Source organism: Leiobunum rupestre, chromosome 10 (genome assembly GCF_980474605.1).
Source record: "Leiobunum rupestre chromosome 10, qqLeiRupe1.1.hap1, whole genome shotgun sequence".
NCBI classification, from domain to species: Eukaryota; Metazoa; Arthropoda; class Arachnida; order Opiliones; family Sclerosomatidae; genus Leiobunum; species Leiobunum rupestre.
The window spans coordinates 46,427,470-46,451,386 of record NC_143393.1 but is presented as its reverse complement, the minus strand read 5'-3'; the positions used below and the strand labels follow the sequence as shown (position 1 = coordinate 46,451,386).

The 23,917-nt window shown below is 37.3% G+C and overlaps 1 protein-coding gene and 1 long non-coding RNA gene across 3 annotated transcripts; both read left to right on the top strand.

Moving 5' to 3' along the window:
• Positions 1-4,818: 4,818 nt before the first annotated feature.
• Positions 4,819-21,182, top strand: LOC149926053 (major facilitator superfamily domain-containing protein 6-like; the record flags this gene model as incomplete). The annotated part of the gene is made up of 3 exons (XM_090161853.1): positions 4,819-5,098; positions 13,482-14,978; positions 21,091-21,182. Coding segments are annotated over exons 1-3 (1,671 nt in total), but the record flags the coding sequence as incomplete, so codon positions are not given.
• Positions 21,179-23,762, top strand: LOC149926052 (uncharacterized). 2 transcript variants are annotated; one of them, XR_016476911.1, is made up of 3 exons: positions 21,179-21,252; positions 22,515-22,717; positions 23,349-23,762. It is a non-coding gene; the product is annotated as an uncharacterized LOC149926052 (long non-coding RNA). The 2 variants fall into 2 exon arrangements; XR_016476912.1 differs by lacking the exon at positions 21,179-21,252 and adding an exon at positions 21,524-21,601.
• The last annotated feature ends 155 nt before the right edge of the window (positions 23,763-23,917 follow it).

Below are 23,917 nucleotides of genomic sequence, written 5' to 3'. Positions count from 1 at the left end.
TCTTACCGATAGATAGCGCCTTATAAGGATAGCCTGCAGAAATTACGCGTTTTTGCTAGCTGTCACCTCCGTATTCACTCCCTTTGAAATATTTTATCTAGACCTTTATATACGTTTCCTATATCTATGGTTGGAACTTGACAGAATGTCAGTGTCGAAAAAGGTTCGTCGGGAAATTAGCATTAAAGGAAGTGTCATACTTATTGTTATTATGTTACTTATGCCGAAGCATATATACATTTCTGATACCTTCTGATTGATCTATTGCAATAGTCTATTTGAAAACGCAACTTAGTTCTAGAATCGGTTATCTAATATAGAAAAATAATTAAATTGATAAAAAATATAATTATTAAACCATATCGCTATTATTTTAAATATTTTTAAATGTACGGATGAAACAACTACATTACCATTTTGTCTTAATTTCCTCTTTCGCAAAAAGATGGCGCCAAAGTTTTTATTGCTTCAATAGCCCTTTCTATAAAGTAACGTTGCGGGTGCGTCACGGGTGACGTACCGATGACGTTTCACTACGAAGAGCCCTGGACATAAGTGTAAATTCAACGAGCTGCATAAAAAATAGTTTAGCAAGAATAGCTTATTTTATGGATTATGGAAAGTTTCAGTCCGATTTCTCATTGGTTCCTTAAAACTAACGTCTTCTGGCGCGATTAAAGCGCACCCTGGTGACGTGTTAGCTAGACCATGATAAATATTTTATTGGATTTTGTATTGCCAATATACCTATAGGGCTTCACCCAAAACAATATATCAACATTTTCCACCTATACACTCTTTTATATCCTTATTTGTGAGAGCTGCCATTTTATTACAGGTCTGATTTCAAATAGTGCATGCAAGGCCGCTTCACGCGGTCAAGTGCACGCGACGTCTCGAGCTGATGAGCACGCGCAGGCGCCCCTGCCCGTACTATTTAAATTAGGCCTGTAATGAAATGGCCGACTTCGTAAAAGAGTGTATAGGCTTCGAGCTTAGAAAAGATAGCGCCATCTACTTTAATACCTGTCAACTAAATGTGTGAAGAAATAGCTGACGACTTTTGGATATGAATGTTCTTTAATTGAAACGTGCCGATAGTAGTGGCGTACTCCTGTAATCCTGTGCGTCTGGGAGACAGAGTTAGTGGATGGCCGTGTGAGGACGACCACTGATCTCCCAACGGGTGGTTGTCATACTTCCGCCACGTGTGTCCCCACCCCTGTCCCCACGTATCACCCCGTTGGCGTGTCCGTAACACATATCTCACACCTGATTAATCAGACGGACGAGCGGACTGAATTGTCCCACCTAGTGTTGTTAATTTTCCGGAAAAATAAAATGCGGAAAATTTTCCGCATATCGGAAAAATAAAAATTTGAAACATAAATTACCTTTTAAGGGTTTTTAATGTTTTTAACTTTTTATCGATTTAAAATGACTAATATCAGTAAACATACTACAAAACATTAATAGTGTTACATTTTCAACCAGTTTAAACTAGTCTATAGGTTTAGTTTTACTTTTAGATTAGAAAAAATGAGGTGAAAATGCCGCTTTATTTAAATTTGCAAACAATATATTAGACAAATCATGGAATGAAAACGTTTTTAATATTTTTCGGAAAAATACGGAAAATTTTCCGGAAAAAAGGCCTCGGTAATTTTCCGGAAAATTTTCCGACTTACAACACTGGCCCGTCCCTTTAGGGAACAACTCCTTCCGCGTAGAGTTTGTCACTGGTTTAAGGCGTTTTCCCTCGCACTCTTCGGTTTCCTCTTTCTATTAAAACTTGTTGAGGATAACGGTAACCCGGCCTCATGAATTAATTGGATTAAAAGTCGCTAGATGAGGTGGTGTGTAGCTGATTACTATTATCATAAGTCTATAATATTGTTCCATAAGTTTGTCACTTTGGGGAATATTTTACTGAGAGCTAGTAACGGAGTGACGTCAACACAAGATAATCCTCCCCTAGTGAGGCGCTGTCAAAGGCTGCGTATGACGCGTTAGCAAGCGGACGCAAAATGGCGACGAAGCCCGTAATGCAGTCTGTGAATAGCTCTCAGTAAAACTTTTGCATGTGTCACACTTATTTTCCCTTCTCAAAACTTGATTAAGAATCCCCACCCTCAAAATTTAAACGTTTTAACTTTGTTGAAAGTTTAATAGCATTTACACAAAATTAACGACAATTAACTATAGTCACGAAATTTAGTGCCAAAAGATTTTAGCAACAAGTTGACGTAATCCATAGCCAATTAAATTAAGAACCAGTGGTAAGTTTAGTAACCTAGGATGCTATTTCCTGGTACACACATCGGCCACAACTGCACCTGATTGTATCAGTTTCTGCCAAACCCCGCGAGAGCTATATCATTTACACTTTTAAAATGGGGGATATTTCGTTGCAAAAATACGCTAAAATAGCACATTCTCCTGGTTTAGGAGGCTATCGTAAAATATTCCAAAGTACGGGTACACACAAAAATACTACTTAATTATGAATTTAAACTAGCTAAAGGGGGAGGGCTAAAGCTGATGGTAGATGAACCTATTGAGGAAGAAATGAACGCCATTATAAAAGAGATTAAGCAACCGGTGTTACGAACGCGATTCCGCGAGCGTCTAGGCTTCCACGGTGCTTCACAGGTGTTTTGTCAATTTAACTTGACAGTGCCGAAGAAGGTGCCGTTTCGAATTGGCTAAGCCTCTCTCTAATAGCTAAATAATACGCTCATTTGTGGACGGGTTCTGATTATTTTTTTACTTCCTCTTCTCTAAATGATTTTTTTCCAAGAGGCGCGCTTCTTCGCTGGGACTTTCCTCACGCCGGATATTTATCCTGCACCCTCAAATCCATTACGCCATATTCTTAAATTGTGCCACCTGTGAAAAGAAACGTGGTTATAAACAGAATTTATCTGATCTCTTTCAATAGGCGAAACTATAAAGTCCGGGGGGGGGGGATGAAAATATGGTAGTCACGTGACTTTGTGGAGAACGGCAACGCCATCTATCCTTAGATTTACGAACTATTATTCATTTTATTTGGCTAATGGCGGTTTAAATTTTGATAGATTCATCGAAATTATCTAATTATTATTATTATTTAAAAAAATTTGTAATAGAAAAGTGGAAGTTAATTAGCTGTCTGCAGTATCTGGAAGGAATAATTTTTTCTTTACCGTCCCACGGCCAACTATGAACACGAGTTACCGAATCGAAGTTGGCTGTGATATGGTAGTCACGTGATTTTGTTTTCCCATTTTAGCAAGTTGGTTAAGACCAAATTTACTTTATAAATTCGCTTATAGGGCAATAGAGTAGGTTATATTTCGGTAAAAGAGTTTGAAAAATTATCACTAGGTAAGGAATAGGTGGAGCCGAGAAGTCGGACACTTACCAAAATCCCGTACACTTTGCCTAAAATCGCAAAATCTTTTAACTCTCTCTATGGTAAATTAACATTGGAATCCCAAAATCACTTCAAAAAGTAATGATAAAATCGCCAAAATCTCTACGAAATCCCGAAATTCCGTACAAAATAATGGCAAGTGTCCGACCCCTCGGGTGGAGCTACCTGAAATAATTGTAGGGCCTTTAACTGAATATGATCTGATGTTGGGTGAGATGGAATCTAAAATATTAAACTGACTATCTGAAAATTACGACTCGAATGACCTAACGCCTAATAGACCAATAGACGAATTAAAAAAAAACATTCAAACAGGGCTGTATTAACCATTAAAAGAGATAAGCAATTGCTTAGTTCAACAAGAGAATTGGAGGCAACAATGTTATATAGTCAAAATTTAAGAAAATAGAGATAATTTCTAATACTATATAATTTTACTGTTTATTATTGTTTTATTTATTTCATAGGGCACAGGGGGAATCAAAATGTTTAAAGTGCTTAGGGCTGCAAAAGGGACTAATCCGCCCCTGCATTCAAATATTGTAACCGTCGAAAACTGGACCAGAGGAAATCTTAAAGGGAAGGGACACCGTGATTGGTTTGCATTAGATTCTCGTACACGCATGCGCACTCACGATTTTCATGTTTTTATTTTATGAAACATGACTGCCCTTCAAAACATATTCACGAAAGGATCTTAGTCATCGATATTTAATTGTAAACTTCAATGGATTATCGATTATTTTAATAAATTGAAATAGACGGAAAAAAATCATGGACCAAAATAAATCAGTTAAAAGGTAATAATAGCTTTATTTTGGTTAACGTTGAAGGTCTAATTTTAAACTAAGCCAAATTTAACGTTTAAAAGAGCTCTAAACCTTTGGATTTGTTATAGCAGACTCTGCGCTAACGACCTTTTATCGAATTTTATCGGAAAAAACCTTGAAAATAAATATTTGTTTTTGGCCATAGGTGGCACTAGCGTCGGATCTACGTCATATTGTTTCCCCCATTTTCAAATAACCCCTTCCTTTGGAAAGAGGACTGGCGAGCTTGTATATTTGAAGACATTTACCTTGCAAAATACGTTTATTCCCAAAACTCAGACCTCAAATTTCTACGCTCTTGAGAACACAGCCAACAGGCGCAGTCACTAGATGTCAGGGCAATCTCGTGAGAGTCAGTTTGCCCCATTGAAGTTTCCTATCTATATACGAAGTTATTTTATCTATGGTCTATTTAGTACTATGAAAATAAAGCAAAAAACATACGATTCGTCTTAAAAAAACTCCGCATTGGATCCCCCAGAACGCGCTTGTTTTCTTGAAGCCTTTTTTAGTGTTGTTTTCGTTCGCATCGAAAACGAGTATTTGGACGCATCTTTCCGACGATGCTTCTCGACCTTCGAAGAGAGCCCGCGTTTAACGGCTATTGTTTCGAGCTCGAAATGTCGGTGCGGCTGTGCAATCAAAGCGTGTTAAAAGCGCTAACTCGACCTTCTTTTTCCGGTAGCGCTCGTTCGAAATTGTCCAATTCTTCAAATCGTTTCGAGTGAGCGCTGAACTCGGCATTTCATCAAAGTTTCCGTTGACATCATGGCTCCCATTACGTTTTGGCAGGATTTAAAAAACAAAGAAATGGCGCCTATCAAAATATTATTGTTTATGCAAGCAGCCGGTAAGTCCTCTTTAATTTATACTATATATGTTATAATTTAATAATGTTCTTGTGGCGAAACAAACAAATAAATAAAACCGTAACTTTATCTCGTAAATGAGTAATTGTTTTCCAGAAGAATATTTTTTTCGGAAAAATGACGGTGTTGAGACAATTTTTAGCGTTTTTTCAAGGCATTCTACCCTTTAAGGGACAGAGTCAGTGGCGTACCGAGGGTATATGGCACCCGGTTAAAAAGTTTCAAAATGGCGCCCCCCTATATACCAAAAAATTTAAAATAACTTTATATTTTTTTTTATTAATTTAGTCTAGACTATGCTACCTTTCACCGTTAGTTTGGTATCGTCGTTGGTACGGTCTTACTTAAAATGTTATATAACCTACCGATTAATTTACCAGCCACAACATTAGTCCGTCCTTAGTAAGTTCGATTTTTTTCTGTATTGACGCATTCACATATTGCCTACAGGGAAATATTCAAAAAGGGGCGAAATCCACCCGAGATACCTTCCTATTTAATAATGTTTGAGGTAGATGGCGACACTATAAAGTTTATGAAAAATAAACTTTTTTAAAAAGTTAATAATTAATTACTAAATTATAGTACTTTCAATTCTTATTGAAATATATAATTTTTGTAATTTAAATTAACAATTAATTTTAACAGTAGTTAACACTTTCCGCCATAGATGGCACTATAATACAATTTTAAAATTTCCAAACAGGGAAGATAATTTTGTATTTTAAATCTCGACAAAACCGTTCTCCACTAAAACTGAAAACTTTCAACCAATCGTTGAAAATCAATATTATGACGTCATGTAATGTTGCTATCACAGCGCCATCTACTAACAAATAACGCCATCACAACGTTACCTCGGATGAATTTTACCCCTTTAAAGTCGTCTTTGCCCGTTATAAATTTTAAATCGATCTATATAGATATGAGACATTGTGATTTGGAAAAACTAGAAATTGTTTTAGACCTAAATCTGAACAACTGAAAAATTTAAATTCTATTGAATAATCAGAATTATCACTGGTTGAAGGAACAATTGATCTTTTGATAGGAGTGTTTTGGCCAGCTTGGCGGCCGGTTAAATAATTAACCCTCTAACGCCGATCGTAGGTACGCCTAAGGACAGAGTATCGTCAGTGGTGGCGGACAGGGATACATTGTACCCTCCTAGATTTCAAACGTGGGCACAATCAATGAATTTGTACCCTCCTAGATTTCAAACGTGGCCCCATCAATGTATTTGTACTCTCCTAGATATCAAACGTGGGCACAATCAATGAATTTGTACCCTCCTAGATTTCAAACGTGGGCACAATCAATGAATTTGTACCCTCCTAGATTTCAAACGTGGGCACAATCAATGAATTTGTACCCTCCTAGATTTCAAACGTGGGTACAATCAATGAATTTATACCCTCCTAGATTTCAAACGTGGGTACAATCAATGAATTTGTACTCTCCTAGATTTCAAACGTGGGTACAATCAATGAATTTCTACCACCCAAATTTCCCGTTCAAAAATTACATTTTGGTTTATAATTTTAAAAATCCCTCAGAAATAATATTTATATTATACATAATATAATAATTTATTCATATAATTATATAAATTGTTGTCTGGCCCCAACTACGGTCTCGGCTATCCCGAGAGCTTTACGGGCGGACGAAGAACTTAACTGATCTTTCTCTCTGGCTGCCGTTGCTACCCCCTCGTTGTCTGGCCCCAACTACGGTCTGGGCTATCCCGAGAGCTTAACGGGCGGACGAAGAACTTAACTGATCTTTCTCTCTGGCTGCCGTTGCTACCCCCTCGTTGTCTGGCCCCAAATACGGTCTGGGCTATCCCGAGAGCTTAACGGGCGGACGAAGAACTTAACTGATCTTTCTCTCTGGCTGCCGTTGCTACCCCCTCGTTGTCTGGCCCCAACTACGGTCTCGGCTATCCCGAGATCTTAACGGGCGGACGAAAAACTTATCTGATCTTTCTCTCTGGCTGCCGTTGCTACTCCCTCGTTGTCTGGCCCCAACTACGGTCTCGGCTATCCCGAGAGCTTTACGGGCGGACGAAGAACTTATCTGATCTTTCTCTCTGGCTGCCCTTGCTACCCCCTCGTTGTCTGGCCCCAACTACGGTCTCGGCTATCCCGAGAGCTTTACGGGCGCGCGAAGAACTTATCTGATCTTTCTCTCTGGCTGCCCTTGCTACCCCCTCGTTGTCTGGCCCCAACTACGGTCTCGGCTATCCCGAGAGCTTTACGGGCGGACGTAGAACTTATCTGATCTTTTTAAATTTAATGATTTAGTAATTCAAATTAAGCAGAAATAACTGGAACTGTTGTCAAATATTTTAAATATCAGGAATCCGATGGTGGTTTAAGAATGTATCTACGAGTAGTTGTTCTTTCGCTAAATCACGGCCAACTATGATGCGCTCTCTTCGCTTCCCGTATTCTTTTGACAAAACATATTAAAATTTTAGTCATGTAGTATCCCGTCTCTTTTACTATTATTTTATTATATTAAATAAGCCATGACTGGGAAAATTAAAATTTACGAACAAAACATATTGTAAATCCGGTAAAAGCAAACGCGTGAATTTTCATTTTTATCTGTTTATTCAGATTACTGTGAACATACTATTTGTTACCAGCAGATGGTTAAAAAATTAGGTTAATTTGATTTTTATCCAGGGAGGCTATTATGTAAAAATGACAATACGCGTGTGCAGAAGAGGCTGTCATTGATTTTTTGGTAATTTTTTATTTTTACAGAATAGCCTTCCAGTTGAAAAAAAAATCAAGGTGTTATCCAACACAACAAATATGATTTCTAGCTGGCGAGTGTCGCAAAACGAAGGACAAAATTTAAACAGTGTCCCATTTCAAATCATAATTCTGTTCCTAATAAAAAGAAATCTGATATTATTGACCCATTTCCATTTAACATTCCGGAAAGGAAATGGCCCCTCGAACTTCTCGATGGGTTTTAGTTGAAGCGGCGACAGCGTAATACATTCTACCAGAAGTATATAAGACATTCCTTACGAATGAAGTATTCGACTGCCTGCACGGCTAATGATGGTCTGTTGATATATGTACCTTCAAGAGCTCCCGCTGATTTCACAAAATACGTTTTGGAAGAACAAATATCACAAAATACACTTGACCTACAAACTATTGGGGCCCGAAATAATTTTTCTAGGGCCCGGGCCCTCTCTCGGCAGCCTCGTAAATATCCCTACTTTTTTTCTATTTCAATACACGTAGTCAGGAATCCATACATCTACTGGGAATGCTTATCCTGGCGTATCGCGTATGGTAAGATCACTCTGACGGCTTTGACCCCGCCTACGAGACCAAAAATCCCCTTTGCGCGCGCTCCCCTCTCACGTAGTTGTTTGTTAAGTTAACATAGTGACGTCAAAGAAACCGTCAGCCACATCGAGACGAAAATCGGCTGCGATCGCCTAGATGGATATTTTTCTCGTAAGATATACATGACATACTTCTGAAAATATTTCCAATGCTATTTGGGAACCCCATAACTCGGTAGCGGCTGATCAAACATTTACAAAGGATTGTTCAAATTTATCTCATACCGACCGAATTCGTATTATGTTTTGAAAACAATAAGATAAACTAGGGAAAAATATGACCCGCAATACCGAGTAAACTGTGTTGCGACCCCGAAAAGGCCATTAACTATCTAGGTCCCTTTTAATCTCCATTGACCCAGCACATTCATGTGGTTTATTTTAAACCAGCATTGACAATTTTTCTATTAGCAAAAGTAAACGAACGCGAGTAGTCGTTAACTATTTAAAACATAAGCGTAAGTTATATTTTTATTTGCCTCCAAAATTTAACTTTCGTATACGGTAACCTTATCCGCAATACATTTTGCAATTATGAGCAGTATTTTTACTCTAACTTGCAGAAGATGGCACTATGTAACGAAAGGGGGCTTAATTGTGAAATTATTAATAATCAAAATTAAATAGTTGTCCTTGGTATTGGTTTGCAAATTGTTTTCTACTTGGTGGTTAATCAAACAATTTTTTTTCAAACAAAAATAAATTGCCAAAAGATTGCTAATGTGGTTAAATATTGTGTTTTCCCCCACATAAATAAAAAACATGTGTTTTTTATTTTGATATCACATTTTTCGGTCTATAGTCTTGAAGTATAAATATATTTCAACTATATAAATTATTTAATTAATTAAAGTTTACAAAAATTCAAATACAAAAGAAAAAATAAAAACACTTAAAAAGTTTGTATACATTGTCCTCGACGGAGGAGCCAGGCGGGAAAGCGTTCATTACTGCGGCCGCGTTACCCCATTGCACGGCAATTCCGATACGTTTTTATAGCGTAAGTTATATTTTCCACTGATTACTGTAGAAAAAAAAAATTTAATTAACCTTATGAATTTTAAATTCTTCAAAGGTGGTCGTTAACTAATTAAACTTGCGATTGTCAAGAAGCGAAATAATACTAGCAATAAATTTTAGAAGTACTAAAGTAAACATGATGCGTTTTTTCAATTAAATATTTCTTACACCACTAAATTTTTAATGCGTTTATTTTGAATAAAAGAATCCAAACAGGTATTTTAATTTTTAAAAAAGGTAAAATACAAGAATAATTAAAATTGGAAATCTAAAAAATAGATTAGAAAAAGCTTTTAAATATATTTCGTGATTAAATGAAATCACCGGCCGCATAAAATATTTCATACTGCGAATCATTCTGAAAAATAATAATAATTAAAAAAAGCATTACAAAAACTGTAAATTTCGATAATTCGGAATTTCAATTTTACCATAAGCCTATCAACCCTAAGTTTAAATCGAAAGGCAGTGTTGGTTCAAGCTAACGACTGTCGAAAGTACAGCGCTAAATCCACCCGGTGGCGGAAAAGAGAAACGTAACGCGTCCCGCAATGCATGATGCCAGCTGCTTTAGTAAGAGAGAGGTGCGGAGAGAGAGAAAGGGGGAAGGAAGAAGCTTCAATTTATCTCTACCAGGTGCCGATACTATCGCCTGATTTCTTCTTTTTCGCCCGTCCAGTGGTCGTACAAAGGGCGCTATGCGCGTTTCAAACTTAGGGTTGATAGGCTTATGATTTTACCAATGATCCAATTGAGCTGAAAAGACTACCACGCCTTGTCTACTTGACAGGGGTACTGCAACCATTGAGTTGGGATTATTAATCTAGAGATCCAATCAAATCTGCTCCCCGCGAAACAAGTTTTTGAAAATAATGAATGTGTCGTCTCCCTTAAAATGACGAGAAAACGTTATTATTTTTGAAAAAAAAAAAATTTGCCGGAAAACGCGTCCTATTTGAACGAACCATTGAGAGATAGACGGCACCACGGGTAGAATGATAAAGTTTTCTCGTCATTTGGGAGCAGATGGCAGTATTCTTATTTTTTAAAAACTTGTTTCGCGTAATACGGAAATCCGACGTTAATTTGATTGGACCTCTAGATTAATATTCCCAACTCAATGACTGGAACCAGCAGGCTGTAATAAGCGAGGGAATATCAAAATATGGCAAAAATTATTGTTAAAAGTACGCCTAATTTGGTTTTCACGCGGTCGTACGTTTCCATTGACCTTTAATCTGGCATACAAGCAATTAATGTCGTGATATTAACCTTCGACAAACAAACTAACGAACCCGGACCATAAGCATTAAGCCCTATCTTCAAATTACATCGCCCGCCAGCGCTCCTACCGAGACAATCGCGAATCTTTTCCACCCAAATACAACACGCGCATATACACGATGACAAACGTCTCCGCCATTTGAATTCGTGGAAAGGATCTTCGATTCAATAAAATAAGCCAATATTGGTAAGCCTTTGATGAGAGTTGAGAGACAATCTAGGCTATATTTACTTTTAACGAAACTTGGTAATTACGGTCGAACACTATTCAAAAACAAACGTGAAATAAACTCTGGACTAGACACCGATCGTTAATGCCAAAGAACGATTAGGTACTATAATCAAAAGCTAAATTTTAGGCCAAAAACCTAGGAAACCTACGATATCTCCCGATAGTGGTCTAATTTGACCTAAAATAAAGAAAAGGCTCAAACAACGGCACGTGCATCACGTGCTCTAAACGTAGAAAACGAAATTAATTGAGGTACATAATTTAAATATAGAAAATCATACATTTTAGTTTAGTCTAAAACATTTCAGCTTTCGTCACGTATCCTGCTATACCATAATTTTCCTACAATCTAAAATATTGGGGTAGAATGACCAAGGAGGATAGGAAGGGAGGCGAAGTAGGAGGGATGAACGCGCCAGCATCCTTGTACAAGTTTCCAAAGTAGCGGGATCTACATAAGCTTCTACTAAAAGGCTTTGGCTCCTTGCAAAGTGTCTGGCAGTTTTAGATCTAGAGCTATAAAGCTCTTCAATGTATTTATTTGAAAGAATCGGTACATCACATATTGAATTGCTGTATCCAGTAATGGGAAAAATTACTCCATTCTGTTCAGGTAACTGCGCTAAGACGTTGCTGTTATTCATATTTATAGCCGAGGCTTAAAAACGTTAACCGACGGTAAAACTGAATTATTTCATATAAATATAAAATAAATGTAAAAGGTATATAATATTAATATAATACTGTTTAAAACAATTTATCTACAACAAATCCATATAAACATATTCATAAAAATGAAAAAGGAACAACTTACACCTGACTAGTCTACACTATAGAGTAGTAGCACTCCGTAGCTTTGGCCATGGCCGCCATTGTGGGCGCGATTTTTTTATGAATAGGAAAAAGCATGGGTGACGTCGTGTGACGTAGCACTGCCATTACTCTATAGTGACTATATATCCGTATACCGCGCTTTTTTATACACTATCATGGCGGCTTTTTCCCCTTCAAGAAAAGGGCTCGCTTCCCACCATAGCTTATTAAGATCCGCCTATTTCGCCAAGGACAAATTAAAATCCTCGCTTCCTAGGCTGTTCTCGGAAATTACATTAAAGGCTGGTTTTCACTAGAGACAAAAACGCCCTGACGACTTGTGAGAAATGAACCTAAATATTCATAAATAATGACGAATATGGGATATGGCATATCATAAATTCATCATTAATCAATCCCATTTTATTTAAAAAAATCATGTAATTCACCTGATAATAAACTCCTATATCAATTCTGACAGGTAAAGCAAAATGTTGACTTTAATTCCCACTAGTCAGTGACTACTAAAATAAATTCAGATAGGAGGCCCACTAGTCACGATGACTACTAAAAAAATATAATTATGTCCAACAGATGCCTAGGAGGATGAACGTGAACTTCTGGAGTGGAAATCGGGGTGCAGCGCGAATGTCAACCTCAAACTCTTCGACATAAGTTAAAAACTGACAACTAGTGTAGAAAATTTGCTACTTTTTCAAATTTTCTGCTTCTGGTCATTTAATTAGGCTGGGAGTCTGGAACTAGTGGGAATTTTTTTTAACGGATTATTAATTTGAACGTGGTGCTCGGTTTTATTTATAAATTATTATTGAAACAGTTACTAAAAGAACACAGCTATAGTTGTTGCCGAAGGGTTGGTCACTCCACGAACTCGGTGTACACTGTCGTACCTCTGACTGTGCTAATACGAGTTCGTGAACTCTTTAAAATCCGTACCTTTAACAGCACTAAGTACGCGAACTCGGTGTACAGGTCATCCGAGAGTGACTTACCCCTCGGTTGTTGCTTTGAATAGTTTTTACAACCAATCTTATTAACGTTTAAAGGAAATAACGGGTCCCGCACTAATTCATTGGGCAGTCGCGATGGAAAAGTATTTTCGGTAGTTGGTCCTTTACCATAGATCTACGAAATGCTTGGTCTTTACTTCTATGCTGTGTGCTTGCCAAGCACTAACTGCTACTAAGAATAGATAATTTAACCATAAATTATGAAAGCCTGATTTTGAAGGTTAAAAATGGTAAGTGGCCAGTGGCCAGTTTTTTTTATTAAACTACCTGGGCTCTACTGACCACAGGTCCAGTTTAAAAAAAATCCTTATTTCTTAGCCTGCTGGGAGAGAAATTCTAAACTTAGAACAACTAGCAGACGAAATTCCAAAAAAAAGTAGTTGTTCTGGCTGTCATGGGATGGCGCTACCGGTTTGAGTTGCCTAAGAGAGATCGGGGAGCCCGTATTGAGGGAATACAATTTTCTATTCCAGGATGTGTAGTCTTCATCTTCCTACAGACGCCAAATATCCTCGTTAGGCCTAATACAATACAAACCAGCCTGATGTTTTACACTAATATAACGTTTTAAAACTTGATTACCTAACTTGTAATTTTACGTCTCATTTCAGGGGACATGGCCTTGTATCCATTCCTGGCTCTTCACATGAAGTACTTGGGAATCACCGTCACCGAAATCGGTATCCAATTCGCTGTGACGCCGTTCGCGACTCTGATCGCCACGCCGTTGGTTGGACTGTTGGCCGACAAAATCGGTAGCTTCCGAAATCTACTGAGCATCTCGTTGGTCATCTGCGCCGTTCTGGCCCAAGGCTTCGCGTTCATCCCGCCCGTTGTGTACCTCCAAACGGAAGTGCCTTACGAGTACCGGGCCACCGTTACCTGCAATCCCAACTACAAAACGGGACTCGGCATCGGCCTTCCTCGTAATTTCACATTCCTCAACGAGTCCACCGTGATAGAAGACCCTACTGACGGGTTAAAAAGAACGGCGCATTTGAACCAAACGTTGCATTTTTCCGGGTGCAACTGGACCTGCGACGGGTCGAATCAAACGTCGGTTAAATTCGTTTGCTTATATCACAATGATACGGGGGAAGAAACGTGCATTCAAACCAACGGTAAAAAGTCCACCTTCACGGTTTTCGTCAAGAGAATGAACATTTTGGAGGATGGATTCTGGGAAGCGATGCCCGTCAATTACCCGTTCAAGAACAAATTGTACGGCGTCATGAATTGCAAAGACACCGATGGTAAAACGGTACAAAATGGCCAATCGTGCAAAGCGACTTGCGCGACGCATCTGAAAGCCAGCGACACCCCGCATTTGGTAGCCGAGGAAAATTCGCGGTTTCTCACGTTCTGGCTGTATATGGTGGTACGAATTCTGCTAATCGTCACAATCGCCACCGAAATGAGTCTGTTCAAAGCGGCCATCTTAACCTTAGTCGATAAATGCAATACCGAGTACGGCTTTCAACGTTTGTGGGGTTCCATAGCCGCTTGCATAGTACCCTTAATTACCGGCGTCATTATGGACCAACTGCAAGTCGGCGACGTTGAGGACTACCGACCTTGTTTTTACATCTACAGCGCGATGAAGGCCATCATGGCCTTTCTGTTGCTGTTCATACCCATGGCGGGTAAGGCCCCGACCCTAGAAGTCTTTCAGAACGTTGTTAAGCTGGTGAAGAATCCGGAAGTGTGCGTCTTGTTAGTTTACTGCACCTTCGTCGGATCTTGTTGGGGTTTCTTGGAGACATTCTTGTTCTGGTTTCTGGAAGGATTGGGCGCCAGTAAATTGCTGATGGGCTTGACCTTCACGATCGGGTCATTCTGCGGACTGCCGGCCTCGATTTTCGCGGGGGCCATCGAGAGGAAAATCGGACACGTGGCCATCATCTCCATCGGACTGGCCGCATACGCGGTACGTTTCGTGGGATATTCCTTCGTCACCGTACCATATCAAGCATTGTTCTTCGAATCATTGGAATGCTTGACCATGTCCTTAATGTTGATTACGATTACGACATACGCTAATATGCTAGCGTCCGCCGAGCTCGTTGCCACGATGCAAGCCACTTGGGCCGCCTTGCATTTCGCAGTTGGTAGGAATACTAATTTTATAAACTCTATACTGTTTTTGCAGGCTATCCGTATTAATTCTAACCCCAACCCATCGAGTACACTTTCAGTAGGATTAGCAATTGATTATTCTTGAATTTTAAATTTCTGCTTAATTTTAGACGTTATTGAATTATGGCGCTGTTTGTCTAGATAAATTGAAAGCGCCATGCACGGCCTAGATTTTTTAGTATATAGCTAAGGTAACTACCGCGAAGAGAGTATATTTAAAAAATATAGAGATATTATAAATTTAACTGTATGCAAAGGTTTGTTTAAAAATTGAAACCATCAATGAGCAAGGTTTAGCCTTCATAGCTACAGATTTAACTGAGCAACTAAGTTTGCATGTCTGCCAGAAACCACAGAAGACGTAGAAGAGGAATAGCGATTGTAGCTTTGCCAAGACTTTAAAACGTATCTCGAGGTTCTATAGCTCGGGGATACTTCCTGTTTTCGAATATTTCCATAGTTGAGTAAAAGGAAGCTAACGGGCCTAAACTACCTCGAGACGATAAATCGGACGAATTCACCAGTTTCAATAATACTACCGCCATCTATCGATATTAAGAACTGAGTAAGGCAGCTTGGAGTAGAGAAGTCGGATGGAAGGGAAACGAGGCTGGGAAGTCTGTCAGGCTCAACGTTACCCAGAATCCTTTGCTCCGCGGGAGGGGCGACTTAAGCGTCGCCCTCAATCGGGTTTTTATTGGAGTAGTCATGGGCGAAATTATCATTATTTGGACTTGGCCCATGGAGTAGTTTGTATTAGTTTTTTTTATAATGGATTTTTTTTAGTTTAAAACGTTTTGGATATCAACATATAGAAAATTTTAAAAAATTATTCCAAAAAATGAAGGTAAATCTTGTTATATTATCTAATATTGTATCTAAAAATTCAAGCCTAACAGTTATTTTTCTCGTTTATAAATTAAAATTATTAATAGAAGGTGACAATGTTGAGATAAAATCTGTAGAAAAAAAGGAACTCATCAAACACAACGGTTCCTATTGCTAAGAAGTATTTAAAGAGAGCCTTGGAAATAATTATCTTTTCGTAAAACGTTGGCCCCTGCCAAAAACGCAGTGCATGCTGGGAGGGCTTAGGCAGCGTTGAGGGGGGAAGATACGCAATGCTACAGATACGGGCAGAGACTCAATGCTACCTAGGAACAACAAACACAGCACCCCACACAAGGAGAACGCAACCCGTCAAAAGTCGTGCATTTCCTTGTGTACATTTTTCATTGGTTAGACGCTTTAGCGCCTGCTGCCGTCGGACGGGGAAAATTCGGAAATTGTCTTCCCCCTTTCCGTAAAACGTTCAGCGTAAACGCTCGTCCAATGAAATTCGTACACAACCCTTCGTTAGCGTGTTTAAAGGCTAGCTGCGTTCTCCTTGTGTTTGTTGCTCCTAGATGCTACATATACACGGGCAGAGACTCAATGCTACAGATACGGACAGAGACTCAATGCTACATATACGGGCAGAGATTCAATGCTACAGATACGAGCAGAGACTCAATGCTACAGATATGGGCATTTCCGCTCTAGTCAACTTCTCTACTCCGAGAAGGCAGCGCGTTCTTAAAATTAGTCTCGCGCAAAACACCATCTTGGCCAATTGCAATAAAATCAAAGCGCGTGTCAAAACTATTGAAGTTGGCTGCACTAGTGGTATTTGAAAATATCTTTACATTATTGAAAATGGCTATTTGGCTAATTGCTATTTCTCTTCTATATTATCTATGGTCAACCCCAAGGTTCGTAAAAAAAGGAACTATAAGGTTGCCTCGATCTCACGGTTTTTTATCAAAAATTACGGCTTTTGCGTTGCTAGGTAAAATCGTGACGTCACCCAGAGGAGATCGTATTGAAAATCAACGGAAGATCATCAATTTTAACTCATACAGAAAATTTTTCAAACATCTTCTTGGTCGAGACCCCCTTGGGTCCACCCCTTCATAATAGGCGGGTTAAAGGGAATATAACCTCTGGTATTTCTGTCGCCCTCCGAGGGTTCCAATATTGTCCGCTGCCTCCCATGGCTTTTCACACCGGCGGCGCTGATAATCGCTGATTGTGAAGGGAATAAAGGAAATTGATGGGGTCTTCCATAAAGAACGCGTTGGAGGTTCTATTCCCTTTAAGCTAGTGCTTCTAATTTCTATCTGAAAATGGCAGATAAATAGATATATCCGCTTATCTTCCCTTTAGTTTATCTGATCAGGTATGATCTTATTTATTTATCTGAATTATCTATCTGAACAGTTGCGGATTTTTAAATTTAGATAATAAAAAAGATACGCGTGCCAATATCTGTCTACCAATTAAGATAAGAGTTATAATTATGTTTTTTATTTGTTTATTTTTGTCAATTGGATATTTTTAAAAATTAAATAAGCAAAGCCTAACGAACTGATCTACTGTGGCTATCGCGGATAACAGACACAAATTAAAAACAGATACCAATCGAGTGACGTAAAATATGTTCGGATAAGCACTGACTGGTAACTGTTACCTGTAGATTGATATGAAAATTCGAAAATCTGCTAACTGATCGGGTACAAAAATTTGCAGTTTATCTGTTTTGTCTAACAGATAACGAGTTCGGTTAGAAGCACTACTTTAAGCAGACCAGCGAAAAAAGTGAACGAGGAAACTTGTAGCTGAATTTAGACGTTATTATTAATTAGTAGGGTAATTCCATGCCAAATCACCCGTTTTCGGAAAAATTGTCCCACGGCACCATGCGCGATTTCGACGTTACTTTACACGTTAGTAATATAGATATTTTTAGTGGGAAATCCAAATTTTTAGCCCAAAATTCAACGTAGTTTTTAAAATATGACTTTTTGAAAAAATGATGTCTAGGGTGTGCATTTTCGAAATGCCGAAAATCTCGGTATGTGCGTACGAATAACTGAAAACGTATTCAAGATAGACCCACGAAACCTTTTATACTATAAAAATAGGTAACAGTGAGTAACTAGAAAGTTTTCTTTCCGAAATATATAAATTAGGTTTTTAATAAAAAATATTTGAAAATGGCGATTTTAACTGAAATTTCGTTTGTTGAGTTAAACTAAAGATGATGTTGTCGCCAAAATATTAAATCGGTGATAAATATGAGAGTTGATATTTTGTTAAATGGACCCAATGAACACGAAAATAGCACTGAAAGAAATCTCAGGAATTTAGTTTTTGAGTTATAGCTACGTGAACCGACCTATTTTTTTGAAAAACTACTAAACATGGTAGTGATTGCGGCAAAATTACGGTACGTAGGGAGTTGAAAATCAAAAAAAGATGGCCACCGCTAAAAAGCTGAGATTTTAAGCTACAAAATACGTGAGTAAAAACGTTGTTTATGGGAGACCTAAATTACCAAAATCAAGATTCAATTTTAAGTTATTTGACTGGAAACCAAATTGGTTTTATTTATTTACTTTTGACATAATGTGTGTGTGTTCTAGTTGGCTTAGAACAAAGGTATTACCATCCAAAAATGAATTAGGTTTTACAATGGATATTATATTTTGTAAAGGTACCCAGAATATATCTTCCTTTCTTGGCCAAAATAGCTTTAAATCTTTTCTACGAAAGAAGCTAACCAAGACATCTTTTTCTTCGTCAGAACGTTGGACAACGTTTCCAACGTACCATTCTTCGTCGTAAGTACACGCAATATATGCACCAGGTATACACTCCTCCCAAATTAAGTCTTGTGAAGTAATACGACTTTTGTCCAAAATTGGTCTTCTGATACTCTTTATTTTGATGTTGTTGTCATTTTGAGGAATAAAAGCATGGTGTGAGCGAGTACCAGGAATTGTTTTGATTCCAATGTACCTATCGTCGAGGGAATATTCCTTCACGTGGTTCTCGACATCTTTTCTAGATAGATAACTAAAATGGATTTTTTTAACATTTTGTGTACACCACATGAACATTTCTTCAGGTTTTTGTATTTGGGAGGTTTTTGTTGCCTGTAGGCTCGCCTTGGCCACTAGCCGTTTCACGATACCCCCAATTCTAACTTTAAAATTTATTTCAATTATTTATTTAGTTTCTTTTGTGATTAAAACATTTAAACTAAAAAAAGGTTGATAAAAATACTTGGTACATCTTAAATCAATTAATTAACCCTTACCAAAAAATAAGTTGGATTTCAGTTTGTATTTAGTTTGTATACACATTATTAGTTGATATTGAGTTGGTATTAAGTAGGCTCAAGATGTCAGCATATTTCAAGTTACTATTAAAGGGGTAATAAGTTGTTATTCAGTTGGTAGGAAAATACTGCTTTTGCTAAGTTTATAATTAGTTGGTTTTTAGTAGTCAGGAAATTACATATTTTTAAGTTGGTTTTTAGATTATTCAATAGTAGGATTTAAGTTGCTTTTAAGTAGTTAAATGTAAATGTTGATTCTGGTTTAGTTGGAAATAAGTTGATTAATATAGAGGATTTAAGATATTTTTAAGTAGGCATTTGTCCCAAATACAAATTGAAAACCAAGTTGAAATACAAGTTGTCCTAAGTGGTTTTTAGCCAACTTATTTTTTGGTAAGGGAACGTTTATTTTGGAGAGTTATTGGTTTATTTACCTCTGGTAAAAAGTAATTTGACTTAAAAAACCTTGGCGGACATTTTTCTAATTGGAACCATTCTTAAGTTCTTAAGTTCGTTTATTACAAAATGGTTCTCGAGATAAATTTTGAATGACCTTGAACTAATGTTTCAAGGTCGTTACAATTTACGAACTCCCCCACTCAGTTTAGAGTTTCACGGCAATTTTGATTCATTGGATCTGGTAGTTTTCGATTTATAAGCCCTTAAAGGTCGTGTCTTGATTAGAATACCACACCCGACCTTATGGTTTTTGGTGTAACATTTATCGGCTTCCCATTAGTCAAATTAGATCGTGTCGAAGCTGTTTAGACTTAAAATTAAACGTAGAACATATTTCTAATTGGAACCATTCTTTTAATCCTAACGATTCTAGAGATAAAATTTGAATGACCTTGAAGACCTGGTTCAAGGTCATTGAAATTTCCATTGTCATTTGTCCCCCTGCACCCTCTATGTAAGCTGAAAATTTCAAATTCTTACATAAAACACATTTTGAGTAATTGGCTCTGTATCGTTTTTTAGTTAACACCCTGTATACTGTGACTAGACGATATTTTGGAAGTTTGTAGCAGACCAAATCTTTAGTTCGTCTGTTTATAATCTGATAAGCCGTACAAAAGGAATATCTAAGAGTAGAAACTAGAAACAAACGTTACAGTTTGCCGCGCCACGTGTGCGAAGTTTTGGAACTTACGTAGCAAGTTGAAATAACTTAAAATTGAATCTTGATTTTGGTAATTTAGGTCTCCCATAAACAACTTTTTTACTTACGTATTTTGTAGCTTGAAATCTCAGCTTTTTAGCAGTGGCCCTCCTTTTTTGATTTTCAACTCCCTACGTACCGTAATTTTGCCGCAATCACTACCATGTTTAGTAGTTTTTCAAAAAAATAGGTCGGTTCACGTAGCTATAACTAAAAAACTAAATTCCTGAGATTTCTTTCAGCGCTATTTTCGTGTTCATTGAGTACATTTAACATAATATCAACTCTCATATTTATCTCCGATTTAATATTTTGGCGACAACATCATCTTTAGTTTACCTCAACAAACGAAATTTCAGTTAAAATCGCCATTTTCAAATATTTTTTATTAAAAACCTAATTTATATATTTCGGAAAGAAAACTTTCTAGTTAGTCACTGTTACCTATTTTTATAGTATAAAAAGTTTCGTGGGTCTATCTTGAATACGTTTTGAGTTATTCGTACGCACATACCGAGAGTTTCGGCATTTCGAAAATGTACACCCTAGACATCATTTTTTCAAAAAGTCATATTTTAAAAACTACGTTGAATTTTGGGCTAAAAATTTGGATTTCCCACTAAAAATATCTATATTACTAACGTGTAAAGTAACGTCGAAATCGCGCATGGTGCCGTGGGAAATTTTTTCCGAAAACGGGTGATTTGGCATGGAATTACCCCTTAGTAAAAATATGATTACTGATATATAATTTGGAAAGGTCGGGCCTTGGGAAGCGTCATCGGCGGCTTCATGATCGAAGGGATCGGTAGCAAAGCGACTTACCAGGTTTACGCCGTCAAAGCCCTTGTGATGGCCATCTTGTATATCTGCGTCTACAATTGCTGGTTGAAGAAGCGACTTCCGGCCGATACGCAAAAAGGTAAGTCACAAATTTTGATATTGCAAGCAGAAATCATTTCCCGCTTTTGAGTGCTATTAAGTAATACCATAAGTAACATAATAACAATAAGTATGACAATTAACGAGATTTACCACCAAACTGATTTTCATAGTTATTAAGTAATCAAGATGTTTTCTCAGCACAGAGCCCTCTAGTGTCTAAAATGATAAAAATTAAAAAATAATTTATCGGCTTCACGAGCTCATGTTTTTTTATCACGCGTGATTCGCACGCGGGTTTCAAAACAAAGCCAAAGCCCCTCGCGACTCCAGAACGTGCTCTCCGATATTAGGCTTAAATTTTTATCGAAAAGTAGTCATCCAAAACGGTAAGTAAGAGTATCAGTGCCGAAACAAGGTTCGGTTAGAAAATTAATATTAAAGCAATAGGAAATGTCATAATTATTGTTATTATGTTACTTATGGTAATACGTGGTTAGGGCTTATATTTGAAACAATTTTGCACATAACAGCTAACCACCACTTCCATAGGATTATTTATAACAAACGTTTTTTGAAATCGTCACATTATTTAGTGAAACGTTTTACGAATGCGAATGGCAGATCGGAACCGAACATATTTTCAGCTCTAAATCTTAATTTTAGTAATATTATTTTTTATGAATCCTAAGAATTGAATTAAAATTTAACAATATTATAAATAACTGAGTATATCGTAATATTCTATTTATTTTAAATAAGAAATAATATATAAAGTAAAAATCAATTGATAAATTTATCATATTCCTATTTAATTAAATTTTGACTTCAGATTCAAAACCAGTTTTAAGTGAATGATATGAATTTTTGTAAAATTAAAGTTTAAAAATTTTAAATAAAAAAATGATCCAAAACTTCAACATTTCAATGTTAAAATTAACACTTATCTTTCCAAAATAATTCATCGGAACGTAAACATAGCTATTAGAAATATGAGTTGTGTTTCTGAAGGTATTTGTTTTTCAAATTTGAGATTTAGACGCGTTTTGTGTGGCATTTATCAACCCGAGCGTGGCTGCTCTACCAAGAGAATATTTTAGATGTAGAAATTTTCCAAAAGATGTCGCTACTGCCCTATCGTTGCACGGTAATTTTCTTCTCGCAAGGACAATGCTGTTTACACGGGGCACTATGCTAGACCTTTACTTACAATTGTTAGGGGGGCTTATGATAATAATTTAGAGGCTCTAAATTAAGGCATCCTTTTGAGTTTTTATCAAATAAAATTTTGGTGTATTTTAGGGGTGCCGGAGAGCGACAACGGGTTGAGCATTGAGCTGGAGAAGTACCTGGCGAAGGACAGAGAAGCCAATAGCAAAGGGGAGCAGAACGGAAATGACAATTTGGGGTTTAGCACCCCAGACACGCCAAACGAGGATAATCTGAAACGGACAAATTGATTTGATTGACAATCGAAAGAACAATTCCGGCTTATAATATCATAAGTAACATAATTAAATACACTTTTGACGACTGGTAGATCAACTAATTACATGGTTTTGCGGTTATATCAAAGGCCCCCCAAAATGTTACCCAAATTTTATAAACACTTATTCGAAAAACAAACATAATACTAGCGCCAATCACCTCTCTCTTCAAGTATTGCTAATTAATAATAATAATAATAATTAATATTTAATAATTATTAATTATTGCTAATCCATAATCCAAAAGTTAAATTGTTTGTGTTTGTCTTATTTACAAGGACCAAAAATTTAATTAACCCTTGAAATGGCTTTTGAGATTGCTAGAACCTCTTGAGACGAGGCTTATAAAATAGTTTTAAGTAAACTAAAGCTTTTTTGATTAGTATTTCATTATAAAAATTGGAATTTGGTTTACTAAAAGGGGAAAAGGCCCATTTTTACAAGCCTCGTATGAAGAAAGTATTGTACTGATTAATATTGTAGTTAACTAAAACTCCACCGAGTGGTGCTTTTTGATAATTTTGGGGCACTATTACCTGGCGTACTTATGGTAAATTATGTTACTTATGATACATAGTTTTTAGTTATCTACCTAACGAACTTAAATGAGCAAAGTTGTTTTGGCAGTTGTAAATAATCTGCGCTTTAGTTTGTTATAGGCAGCGTGTGGTTCGTAATGAAATAGTGACTGTGCCACAAGCGGACACAGTTGAGAGGTTGGACATGTGTACGAAATTTCTCGCTGGATTTCAAGATTTAACGTCGGATTTCGAGATTTCCAGATTTTGAAGAAATCGACGCTGTATTTCGCATTTCTTATGAAGTGTACGGTATTTCTTTGCAGGTCCGACCCCTCGGGCACAGTAAACTAACTAAATTACTGACAGGGCTCCCACCACGTCCCTAGAATTCCTAAAAGCCCCAATTTTACTTCAAGGTCCCCAAACCAGCGTAATGGTTCCTATTTGATTCTATTTTGATCATAATTTCAGATTTGGGTGGGAGCCCTGTATGGGGCTAAACCAAAATGTGATTTATTAAATTTCTATTTATTGTAATATAACCGTGTAACCTTGTTATTAAATCAAGAATGTTTATCTCTACTTCAGGAGAATACCCGTGTCAAGAATGTATTTATTTATACTCAGGGAGAAATGGAGAATGAATATGTCGAGACTATCGACGGACACGTTGAGGCCCTAACCCCGTCACGCTAAG